The 12,434-nt window shown below is 43.8% G+C and overlaps 1 protein-coding gene across 1 annotated transcript; it reads left to right on the forward strand.

The window, feature by feature from the left end:
• Positions 1 to 667: 667 nt before the first annotated feature.
• DIPK1C (divergent protein kinase domain 1C) lies at positions 668 to 11,591 on the forward strand. Its single transcript, XM_026841417.1, has 5 exons — positions 668 to 962; positions 3,437 to 3,447; positions 4,975 to 5,778; positions 9,263 to 9,427; positions 10,194 to 11,591. The coding sequence occupies exons 1-5, from the start codon at positions 668 to 670 to the stop codon at positions 10,407 to 10,409; spliced, it is 1,491 nt and encodes a 496-aa protein (XP_026697218.1). The 3' UTR covers positions 10,410 to 11,591.
• The last annotated feature ends 843 nt before the right edge of the window (positions 11,592 to 12,434 follow it).

Here is a 12,434-nt window from a genome sequence, read left to right on the forward strand (position 1 = left end):
GGAGGGAGGGAGGGCGGCTGCCCGCCTGCCTCCCCGGGGCGAGGGCAGGTGCAGGCAGCGGGCCGGGTGGGCGCTTCCCGGGCGCTTTGGAAAGGGCAGCTGGGCAGCCCGCACGCTGCGAAGCCGGGGGCTGGGGGGTGGGAGCCTCCCTCCGGGTTTTGTCTTGTTTGGTTTAGGGTTGGGTTGTTTTTTTTTTTTAGTCGAAAAGATGTTTGGACAAAAGTCGTCTTTCAGAAATGCCACGCAGCTTGTAACGCCTCCTGTACATCTGGCGGGAGCTGGCATTTAAGATGTGGTTATTCAAAATTCAAGAAAGGATTTGAGAATATTCATTACAATCTCCCTTTAAAAGGAAAATAATAAACAGAATTTTCTAGGAAACACTTTGAGAGGAGGAGCATCTTGAGTTAATGATTTGAGTTTAATTTTGCTTCTTAATTAAGGTATTTGTAGTGCCAATGGTAAGGTAGGAATGGAGGAATCCTGATGGAAATTAAATAATCAATTACTGCAGCAAGCAATCTCGTAATCACAGATTTTCCCTAAATTCTGTATCATAAAAGAAACTATAGGCAGTGCTCCCACCAGCCTGTGGCATTGAGATGCAGTTTCTTTACCCCAGCAGTCAGCTTGAAGTAGAGCTGATCCGGGGACTGCAGCTGAAAGAATGAATCCTGCCCGCCCCTTCCGTGGCTGGGAAGAGCGCGGAGGTGTGGAGGTGCAAGGAGCAGCCAAGCTCAGGGAGGTCCAGGCCCTTGCCATCACACTCGCCAGTAAACAGATGGACTTGTTGCTGTTCTTCAGTTTGGAGAGCATTAGGCATGACTTCAAAAGCCCTGGCAGGGATCAAATTTCAGGCCCAAGCTTGGGAATTTGTCTCTATCACCGTGTGATAGCTCAGTTTCAGACCCTCCTTCCAGAGGAAGAGACACTGAGATTGCTGTGCTCATCTGTTTCCACAGGTGAGTCTTCAACAGTATCCTTACGGTTTGTAAGCGACAGTTTTCGCAGACGATGTTAGAAAGGGATCGTCCTTCTGGTGGAATGATTAGAAAATAAGCTCACCTTCATCAGCCCTGAAATAAGTCTTTATACACCTTCTGAGCACAGCATGGATGTCACAGTTACAGATAGTGCAAATGATCTACAAAACCATCTGATAGCTTGAGTCTCACGACTTTTATTAAGTGAAATTCAACTTCCAAGAAAAACTGTTTTACTAGTCATCGGTCATATTTTCAGCAGGAGATAAGATGAGCTATTTTAAGTAAGTGGGTGAAAATTTTATGATTGTATATACCCTTGCGAGTAGTATTTCTGAAGGTTTCTTTCCTTCTTCCGAGTAAAATGTACATCTGTGCAGATGTGTACCGCTCTGGGAAGGCTGAAGTAGCACTGGGCGTTTTGCAGAGAGCAACTTTAACTTCCAAAAAACCACTTACTCTTTTCTAACGCTGGTGTCACCTTCATTTACACTGAACACACTAAATCATAGCAATCAATTTCTGTTTTCTCTGGAGAAATCAATTCATTTTGATGCCTTCCAAAATCTTGCTCAGTATTTCATTTACTCAGGAGAAGTACTTGATAACAAGTCAGGACTCAGTCTCAGACCTGATCCACACAGAAGTGATGGTGGTGCAGTAAAAGTTATTTAAATTTATATAAATCCTTAGTGGGGTTTACATTAATTTAAACTTTTACATGAATTTAAAGACAGATTTTTTAACTTATCTTGATAAGTGTGCTAAGGATATTAAAAATTATGTAGGAAATTTCAAGCAAAAACAGATGAGCGAGTCCAAACCATGCTTGTGTTTGCACTTTTGTGTAGTATAGCTGCATTTCTATAAGGCTTTTGGCTTAGTATCACTTTCATATTTTAGTTTAAAAAATCTGGCACTGAGTGGCATTCAAAAGGCGCTCGTTAGGTAGATTTAAAACTGTCTCATTGACAGATCTCAAAATGCAGTGATTAAGACAGGGATGGCAGTGTCGAGGACCATTTCTGGAAGATTTATTTGGGGAATTGATTCTTCTTTATATCAGCAGTCATCATGATGATATAAAATCTTGTATGGTAAACTTTGCAGTTAGTGCAAAGGTTCCTGGGTTGGTAAATAATAAACAGACCATCTTTTCAGTGCAGGGTAATGTGAATCACCTGGTTAAATGTTTTCAGTCTACCAAAATGTGTTTTATTCCCGTAAAATGTAAGCTAGGACACTGGGGAGCACAAGTGTACAAGCCATGCCAACAGGATAGAAGACTGTCTTGTAAAACTGTATGACTTTGAAAGGACGAAAGGGTCAAATAATTGCTTCAACATGAACTACCAGTGCAGACTGTGCCTGAAAGGCTGACATAATCTCCGAAAGTCCCCAAAAAGGTGAATTAGGGAAGGGCTGTTGGCTGTCTTTGCGGCACTGAACAACAACATTCAGTTCTGAAGTCTGTGCTTCTAAGTTTGGCAGAGGGGAAAATGGAGAGGAGAAACAGGGAGGGAATAAAACCACAAAAATATCCAGGGACTGGAAAAGGAAGGATTATAGTGAGAGGGCTGGGGAGCTAAGCTTACCTAGTGCACTATGCTTATGGCAAAACATAAACTACTAGAAGTTGGAGTAATGAGGGGTGGGTAGCGAGGATGTGAAGGTGCAGTCTGGCTTTGCTGACCTTCTAGGTTATGATGAACAGGAAACAAGATTTTTAATGCCACTCACAACTCACTATGTTCTGTGAGTAGAGAGACACCTTGAGAATTGTTCAAACTTGATTGCTTATTTGAGGAATCCTTTCTGAAATCCTTACTTGCATTTGGTGACCAGCAGAGAATCTTACTTCTGGAAGGCTGATCCATATTTCATCGCAGTGAGACCAGGAACTCCTTTCACAGATCCCAGTTTGCAAAACACTGCACAAGTTCTGTGTAAGAATCCGATTCAGAGACTGTTTGTCAGATACTAGGTTAATAATCAAAGATTTATGGGTTCAACTGGAACAGCAGACAAGTCCTAAACAGCAACCAGGTTCAGAAATGACTCATGTCCTATGTCTGGGAAATGTGAGACCGTTTTTTCCACAACTACTTTTTCTCATTAGTGCCATTAAGAATGATGTCATGGCAACACAAGAAAATAAGCTGCATGTTCACATGTCTGACTGCAGGTCTTGTGGGCATGTCTTCTTCTAGATGCAAGAGGTCCATGCATATAGACCCTCTAAGAGTGAACAGTAAAATTGTCCACAGCGGCAAGTGTTCACCCATGTGGACCTAATTACAGGACTAAATCCTGTATTCTCTTACTGTAGCAGAAGAAGTGTTAGGTTGTGGTCCTCTTCACAGGAGAACAATGATTTTAAATGTGGTTATACTTACACTCGAAAGACTCCCAAAATTCCTTCTGTTTGTAATCTTCTCTCTAAAATTTCTTAGAGTTCCAGATGGTAAGAACTGCTAAACTACTTCTGTAAGAAAATTACATTTCCTACTTAAAAGGGGGAAATAAATTTATATTACATTCATAGGAGTAGATTTTCAAAAGCAAGAACATTGATCTGCAGTTCCGAAGTCTGCAGACAGCCCACTGAGTCTGCTTGACCATCCTAATGTGGATGTGGATGCAGATGTGTGTGTTTCACACATGTACATCCCCCTGGACTCAGGGTCAGGACATTCATGCCAGAGTTTGCCTACCTGACTCTCCTTGGTGGTACTCAATGTTCTCATTTGGGCTGTGAGAACATCAGAGTATAAATAAATTTTATGCCTGTCTGAACTGGCCTCAGAGAGTTGTTTTAGTTAATTTATCACCGTTCCTGGATTTTGGACTTAATCCTGCACCCATTCCCCAGTGTGTTGTTTAAGGCTTGACTCTGAACATTGCCTGGCATCAGAACATATTCTTCTGGTGCACACCTTAGAGATTGTCCTAAGAAAACACATCACTTTATCATCATGTTTCTTATGTGTGTAACAGCAAGTCACAAATGAGGTGGGGGTCATGCGGCCATTGCAAGTACTCCACATGCAGGGGGAGCTGCCAACTTGTTTAAATAAGGGTTCAAATGCCAGAAAGCAATGAAGAAGGCTGACACTGTCACGCCGCCTCCCAGATGTTTGGCTTTCTCCACCACCACAGTTTATTCCCCTTTCACTGGAAACCTCTGAGCATCCCCTCTACTGATTCGCCCAAAGCGGTCCCTGCAGCTGCACTTCTGAATGCCCATAGGAGTATATCAACTGCCTACACTTCTGGAAATTATGGTATGGAAACAATTATGGGTTGAAGGAAGGGATGGTGAGGGAATCCTTGCAGTTCTTGTAAGAATTTGCAGGGACCACTTAACTATCAAGCAGCAGTTCCCATGTTTCCACCAGCTGATTTTTTTTCCAATTAAAAAAAAATGCATTTAAGCAATTCATATTAAAATGTCACTTCTGATAATTACATATGAAACCTGAAAAAGTAATTTTGTCCTACAGCATTTACGTATTAAAAACTCTGACAGTTCTTGGTTCAAGAGGCATTGAGTGCAACCTCTGTGATTCCTGGTAGTGCAGAAGTAGGTTCTTAGAGCTTCGTTCAGGGCATGGTTGAAACATGCAGGGCTGCAGGATCTCCCAGCAATCCAGTTACCCAGGGATTTTCCTGTAGTTTAAGTGGAGTTCTCTCAGTTATGCTGTGTTGAACCTTCCTGAGAAGTCTTGCATTGCAGTGGAAGTTGTCTCCTGTGCCTTAAAGTGTTGCAGCCCAGAAGCTCATGTAACGCAGCCAAGTGTGTTCAAAGCTTGTCTCACTGAATTCATATAGGGCAGAAACTTAAGAGTAGCAGGTCATCTAGTCCATTTTTTTTGCCCCTCAGAAGCCTGTCTTTCACTATTCCAAGAATCCCTGTTTTGAAGCAAACCTCCTACTAGTAAGAAGTCTCTAGAGACTTCTGAAAAACCATTGAATCATCCAACAGCTGTAGAAGGTGTGTGCTTGTGGTACCACAACTGCCACAAGCCTCTCAAGCTTAGGACTGTTGCTGATTCTTTGCCTTTTTTCTAAGTGGTACGTATGGTCCTGCTATGAATATTCTGCTCTTTCACTCCAGTGTCTTGACTACAGCAGTGGAGCCCTGACTGGTGACCTCTGTGAAGATCTGTGTGTGGCACAGAAGCTGGTGTACAAACACTGCCTTTACTATGACAGAGGTAAGAAGGTCATCCAGGCTGACTGGAGAGGCCAGCCCATCATCCTGAAATCCAAAAAGGAAATGTTCTCCAGCTACCAGCATCTCACTATGCTAGAGGAGATGGAAACACAGGATATTCCTGAAACTGAGCTTCTGCTGATGGTAGCCTTGGAGGTCAAAAATGTCCTGGGGCTAGAGCTGTCTAACAATACCATGGGGCCCCTGTGGACAAGGAAGAAGGGGCCACATTGGAAAGCACAGGTGGCCAGCATGTGGTCCTTGCTCCAGCAGGAAGAATATATCTACTTCAGTTTGCTGCAGGACTTCAGTAAACACGTGCTACGAATTATTGGCACTTGTGGACACTTTTATGCTGTGGAGTATCTCACAGCTGGACATGCCTGGCACAAAACTCTTTTTCCCTTGGAAAGCATGGTCGGTCCCTCCCTTGCTGGCCACAGAAGCAGGGTGAGAGCCATCGTTGACATTGCACTCAGCTTTCTGGACATGGTGCAGCATTTTGATAATGATTTCTCTCACCGACTTCACCTGTGTGACATCAAACCAGAAAACTTTGCTATCAGGCATGATCTCACGGTAAGTTGGGTCTTTAGGGTGGCATTGCAGCAATTTGAGGTCAAATTCTAGTCTGAAAGTGGCTGTATAAAAAAGACACTTCCCTCCTTGTGGCTTTTGGCCAAGTTTTTGCAAAACCAATGCATTTACAGGTGATAGGCGAGATTCTCTACTGCTTTTCCTCTTTGTAGTACGTGTAGCCATGTTTCAGAGCACTAAATCCTGCTGCTTGTTTTGAGAGCTGCTTGCTCGGTTCTGATTTGTTTCACCTCCTCAAAGGCACTGGTACGGACAGGGTCTCTTGGATGTGGTGAGGGATACCTCCTGAAGGCAAGGAGATCCCAAAAGCTGTAAATGAAGCTGTAATTTGAGTCATGGCAACTGTTTCTGGTACTGATGCTGAAAGGAAAAAGTCTTTGAATTTGAATTTGAAAGCTAAGCCTGAATTCTCTTGCCTGACACAAGAGGAACTCCCCACATCCAAACACTCGCTTTTGCATCTTAGTGTTCAGCTTATCAGGTCTGGAAGTGATCTAGGGACAGCGACATGAAACTCCCTGGTACTGTTACTCTTTGACTTTTCATTGTAACTCAGCTTAGACTTGAACAGCTATGCCTGTTTTCTAGGTAGTGATGTAGCTCAGCATCACATTGCTGCATGTGTCTTGCATTCATTCTTCGGACAGAAATTCCACTGGTTTCGGTGGGAATTGTGTGTACAGACTGGAGGCACGGTGCGGTAAGTGTTTGAACCAGGCTCACAATTTGCAGTGACGTCAGTGGTGTTTCTGCACTCCGAGTGAATATAGAGCATTTTCAGGGACTTTAATGATATTTTCAGTACTCACCGAGTCTCAATATAACACTTGCATCTTCAGAGTACTAGACAACCATTGCCTAAACATATAGCCATTAAGAGCAATTAGAGTGCTTCCCCTTCACCCTTCCCTTTCCTTCCATTGTTTATTCAGGTGCAATTCAGCAGCTGAACAGGGAATGGTTGAGCAGCTACAGCAAGAAACTTAAAACAAGCGTACCAGTATTTAGTCAAAGTGAGGTATGGCAGGGATTCCTCAAGGCAATTCTCGTACATTACTTACTGCTCCTTGGTATCTCCCGTTTGAATCCCACCCCGCTGGGCTGAGACATACAGTCAGAAAGCTGCGGGGCAGTAAGGGGGATGGGACAGAGCGAGCTGATCGGTGAGGAAAGAAAGAGAATGAGAAGCAGAAACTCTAGGTGGTTTTACCAACCAATTCCAGAATGGGGACACGGCAAGGCAGCCTCTTTTTTGTCCCTCATATTTGCTTTAAGCAACCTTTTAACTTGCTTCTTTCTTGTGCCCTGTATAGGCTAGTAACAACCTCGCATAATAGTACCACCATTCCTCATCCCAGTAACAAGACTGCTAATGCCCAAAGAAATGTGCCTGGAGTGCAACAGTTTTACTTTGAGGATTATTTTGAAATGGTGGGGATAAGCCTCCAGCCCTCACTCCAGCCTTCACATGCAGCACGGAGCAGGGAGATCACTGCCTGGTAGATCAGCCAGGGGTATTTTAAGCCACCATGGAGCTACATAAGGGGCAGAGTTGAAAGGAGGTCTGGGTGAATATACAGTGCCTTGGGACAGGTCCTTATTTATCATCATGCCTGAGAGAACTAGAAAGGCTACAGCACCTTAAACGGCTTTAAATCTGGTCAGGAGCCAAGCTGGGTCCTTCCTGCATTTCCTTAGATACCCTCACCATCCTTTACAATCCTAACAAACGCCACCAAAAAGTAGCTGTTTATAGGTAGAATGTCACCTAGATCTGTCTTCACAGGGCCTGGCTGGATGCCCACACATTTTTGTAATAGATGAACTTCAGTGAAACCACTGAGCCCTTTGGCAGCCACACGTTTGGGAACCATGGCTGGTTTTCCTAGAAGAACAATTGATCAGATAAATTGTCAAAGGTGCTCAGTGCTGGCAGAAACCCCACCTGGGAGCTGGTGCTGCGACCCTAGGACTGGGGAAACCCTGCACCATTTCCACTGTCTCTTCTCCAAAGAAGTGAACAGCAGAACTGCAGAAAGTTTAAGGAAGTAAAGAAGAAAAGAAAATAAATTTGCCTGTCCAAACGTGTGCAGTTCCTTAGGCTACGTCATCATTATCAGGCTCTCCAAAAAGCTTCAAAATACCTGAGTTTTTAAGCTATGCCTCATCTCTTTAAGATTTTTTCCCTGGGGAAAAAGGAGTAGAATAAAATGAAGATTAGACGGTGTTCTTTCTTTTGCCTGTGGAAGGATTATTTTGCCTTCTACCAGAGCAGACACCTTTAGTTGCTGGAGTTGATTGAGCTGCTGCTCCAGCCATACAGTTCAGCTTCCCCTGTTATTTGGGAGGTCAAATCTTAAAACTGAGACTATCGTTTGAGGCCAAGTAACTCTGCTTTGTCCAGGTCCCAGATGTTTCCCTCCAGGAAAATGTGTGTCAGCTGCTGCAGAGGAGAGAGTCTCTGACCCTGACTGTCAAGTGTTAAGTGCAGCTCTGAACATACACTGATTGCTGCAGCCGCGGCGCGGAAGGCAGGCTGTGTTCGCTGTGGTCACTCACTGTCCCATGTCAAGCAGCTGCCATCCCATTTCTGGCTTCCTGTCTTTCCCTGTTCATTGCTGTGGGTTTTTTAAGTGGAGTATCCATGGGTGGAGTGACACTGGCAGAAACTGAGACTACAGCCTTCGCTCCCAACCTGTCATGGACAACAGGTCTGCATACCTCTTTGTGCTGCGTATTCACTATTTTGCAAGCTTTGTGTAAGGGCGAGCAAATTGATTGACTCCTCCAGTCCTTGCTTTTTCTGCTGAGACCTACTGCTGTCTGGACTCTGCTATGGACCAATTTCTGGACAAGCATAACAAAGAACCATGCACAATAAATGAGTCAAACCATAGCAAACGGGGCTGGGCAAAGCCAGTCCCAACTTTCAGCAACCTCAGGGATCTCCTGCTACAGCTGAACAGACCTGAGCCCACTATATGCGATGGCAGCTTTGCAGGAGCTGTACCAGGTGCAGGTCCTTCTCCACAGTGATAAAGTCGGGGGTTTAGTCTGAATGGTGAATTTGAAATGATACTGTCTGGCCTGTGGATAATTTTGCACCATCATATAATTAAAAAGTGGAGGTGCCATCTGCATAAGCTAACAAGCAGATCAATCTTCAAGTTGGATACTCTCAGTTTAAGGCAAATCCGTCCAGTTGCCACCAGGAATGCATATTGTCCACAAATAATTTTCCCTTTCCTGGTGTCGTAAGCATTGACTGGTTTTGTTTAAAAAGCAGTGTTTGTAAGATTACTGCAATTCAGTTAAGCGAAATAAAGCCCTTTTATTGTGATCCCAGTTCCCCACTGGCAGATGCTCTCAGCACAGCATTTCCAAAAGCAAGCAGCAAAGAGCACTTGCCCAGCCCTGTCCCACAAGCTGTGCGGTGCCAGTTCTGATGGGCTGTTTTGATCCACAGGTGGTGGCCATTGATGTGGATATGGCATTTTTTGAACCCAAAATGAGGGACATCCTTGAACAGAACTGCACAGGAGACGAAGACTGTAATTTTTTTGATTGCTTTTCAAAATGCAATCTGAAAATCAGAAAATGTGGAGCACAGAGAGCCAATAACAACTTGCAAGTGAGTAGACACAGTGGATGCTTTATGCATCCATTTCTTTTAAAATCACATTGACTGTAAAATGCATGGTATGTACTAGGAAGACTGTAAGATGAAGGCAGTCAGGTTTTTAAATGTGGCCACCTAAGTGCCAGTCCTGTTCAGAGATCCTGTCCTGGGGCACACAAACACATCTTTATATTCACTAGTGTTTATTGTCGTGTTTCTGTGTAGCTGTTATGTCAATGCCCCAGGTAGGAGAGTGAGGGAAGTGAGGGCAGGGGATTAGCATTACTGCCTCCACTAAGGGCAAAGTCAGCGCTGTCCATGTTCAAGCAGTGGTGGGGCTGTGGCTGCAGTTCTTCACTTTACAGGCATTGTACATGGATGCAGTGGAAAGGGGGGTCCATGGGGTTATTGGCCCTGGGATGAGGTGTCTTATGTGTCACCCTGTCTCTTATATGTCTCACTCTGAGACTTGGGCTGGTGGGAGGCACTAGCGCAGCAGAGAGGCTGCGGGGGAGTGTAGTTTTGGGGCCTTTGGCCTGCTGCTCCCACCCGCTCACCCTCAGCACTGGTTATGCAGAAGTGCAAGAGCAGTCTGAGAAGAAGGGAGGGTCCTCAGCCAGAGTGTAGCTTTTGTGGGTGCTCCTTTTCTATACCTTTCTCTTTGAATGGCTTGAGGCATTTTTGATTCAGATGACGTTTTGCTGTAATCCTAGGGAAGCAGCAGGGCATTAGTTATAGCTCCTGAAAGAAAACAATCTGCTCTTTTTCCTTTTCTCAGGTAATTTGTGACAAAATATTCCGTCGCTGGTTTTCCCCAAGTCTCAGAAGACCCTTGGTTTCTCTCCCCCTGCAGCTGCAGCTGCAGAAGGCTGTGCAGGAGTGTGCCCAGCCAGGGCACGGGGAGACTACCGGACACCAGAGGACTCTGAGATCTCTCTCCGAGTTATACCACCTGCTTCGGGTCACTCAGCGAGAGCTGCAAAGGGCAGAGTAGACACAAAAGGCAGAACTGCAGAGGCCACATCCCAGCCACTGCTAAGGGATGCTGTATATGAGGCAGACTGTGGATTTTTTTCCTTTCTCTCCCACCCCTCCTACCCATTGTATTACATTTACAGCACAGAGATTGCTTTTCTCCTGTACAAATGAAATTCATGGTTGCAGGTGCAGCACATCCTGTTAATATCCTTCCGAGTGTGAAATTGTTTTACATTACCTGGATTCTGTTCTTGCTTATTTTCATGAGCTAGTGCTAGCCCTCTCCATCAGCATTCAGCACATCGTTTGCTTACCAAGAGCTGTAGTGGCTGCTCAGATAGCATCTGTCTGAGTGCAGTGCTCAGAGTGAGGGTGCATTTACAGAAGAAAAATGCAAGTGCAGCAAAACTAATACAGTAATTAATATTGGGTGTGGATAAGTACATGCATGGTGTTTCTTTGAATTTCTCTGTAGAATGAGATTTTCTTAAAGTAGGGACAGAGTGCTCTATCTGAAAAAACAATCTCAAATAGGGAAACGCATGGTCACATGAAAGAAGAGTTGCTTTTGTACAAAGCAGTCCTTTCTGATGGCCCCAAATGCATTTTCTCTGGTGTATTGCACTACCTGTGCCATAGCTAACTTTCTGGGGAGAAATTATATTAAGGTACTTAGGACTTTTCTAGAGCAAAATAATTATACTCTTGTGGAGTTCCCATGTGGGCACTCATATCCCGCAGTAGAGAGGGATGAATAATGCCACTGAATTTTCCCATGTGAACAAGCCCTCAGGCACTTGTACATCAGAGCACTTGATAAGAAGCACTCCTTTGCCAGAGATCAGAATTACCCAGGAATGCCAACAATCTGTCCTTTGCATTGAACAGAAAAATACACGATCCAGAGTTTTCTCACACAGTATTTTTTTAATGAATAAAAGGAAATTTTTAATAAGAATTTATTATCTTTCAATCAGTTGCATAAATAAATATCCCTAGATTAACTTAAAATCATTATCTTTGCCTTTCAAACGTGTAGCTGTGGCTGGAGGATCTAACATACAGGTTCAGAAGACATTGCATGTGTTTAGGCCCAGTGTTGGGCTTGTTTTGGCATGAAGGCATTAAAAATTTCACAAACAGAAAAACCAACAGCCCGTGAGCCCTCAGCTCAGAAGGACTCTTCAATATTAAGACTGACAATTAACAACAACCTAACCTTTTTAGTCTTTATATCCCTCAGCCTTATGATGGCCCTGAAGCCTGTGAGCACTAATTATACATAAACTTTCCATTTCTGGAGTGGTTAAAGACTGCCTGTGACCAGAAAAATGCAAGCTGATTAGGAGACCTTAACACTCACCCAAAGCTAGCTCAAATTTTCAGACTTTTGCTAGTTTTTTTTCTATTCCTTGCAATAAACTTTCACAATTTTTAAAATCATGCAAGCCCTCAAGAAGCTCATAGAGAGGACAAGGTTGGCTGCCTTTCCTGGGGTTGTGCTGAAGACAAACTGCTGCTAAGTCAAAGCTACACTTTAAGAGCTCCGGACTAGGTTGTGATCAGTCCACGCTTGTCCTCTAACCAGGGAAGCAGAAAATGTTTCAATACTTTAAGATTATCCTTTGCAAAAGTAGGACTAAGAAGAAACCCAAATTCCATAATAAGCCCTATTACAAAGCTGTGAAATTGATAGAGAAGAAAATAATTAAGGATAGAATCCGATTATGGTAAAGGGTTGGGGACAGACAAAGTACCAGGTTGAGAAAATGAGGAAAAAGAGGTGAAAGAGAAAGAGGAAAAAGTAAGTAAAAAATATGGCCCACTTTGTGAAAAAATGATTGATGAAGTAAGAGTGAATAAACTGGCATTTAGCTTGAGGAAGTAGAGACTGAAGCATGGTAACACTCTTCAGAAACAAAGAGGCTGAGGAAAAGAATAGAACTGCCCAGTCCAGCATTCCTTGGTGTATGTGATGAGCACTGAGTTTAAACTGTTGTAAAGAAAATTCAGGCTAGACATGTTACAGGCTTTCTAATAG

This window comes from Athene cunicularia, assembly GCF_003259725.1.
Source record: "Athene cunicularia isolate RWA chromosome 2 unlocalized genomic scaffold, athCun1 chr2_part1, whole genome shotgun sequence".
NCBI classification, from domain to species: Eukaryota; Metazoa; Chordata; class Aves; order Strigiformes; family Strigidae; genus Athene; species Athene cunicularia.

Coding starts and splice junctions, on each gene's coding strand:
- DIPK1C (XM_026841417.1), top strand. CDS start 668: ATGAATCCTGCCCGCCCCTTCCGTGGCTGGGAAGAGCGCGGAGGTGTG. Junction 5,779..9,262: donor CTATCAGGCATGATCTCACG/GTAAGTTGGGTC, acceptor TTTGATCCACAG/GTGGTGGCCATTGATGTGGA. Junction 9,428..10,193: donor GAGCCAATAACAACTTGCAA/GTGAGTAGACAC, acceptor TCCTTTTCTCAG/GTAATTTGTGACAAAATATT.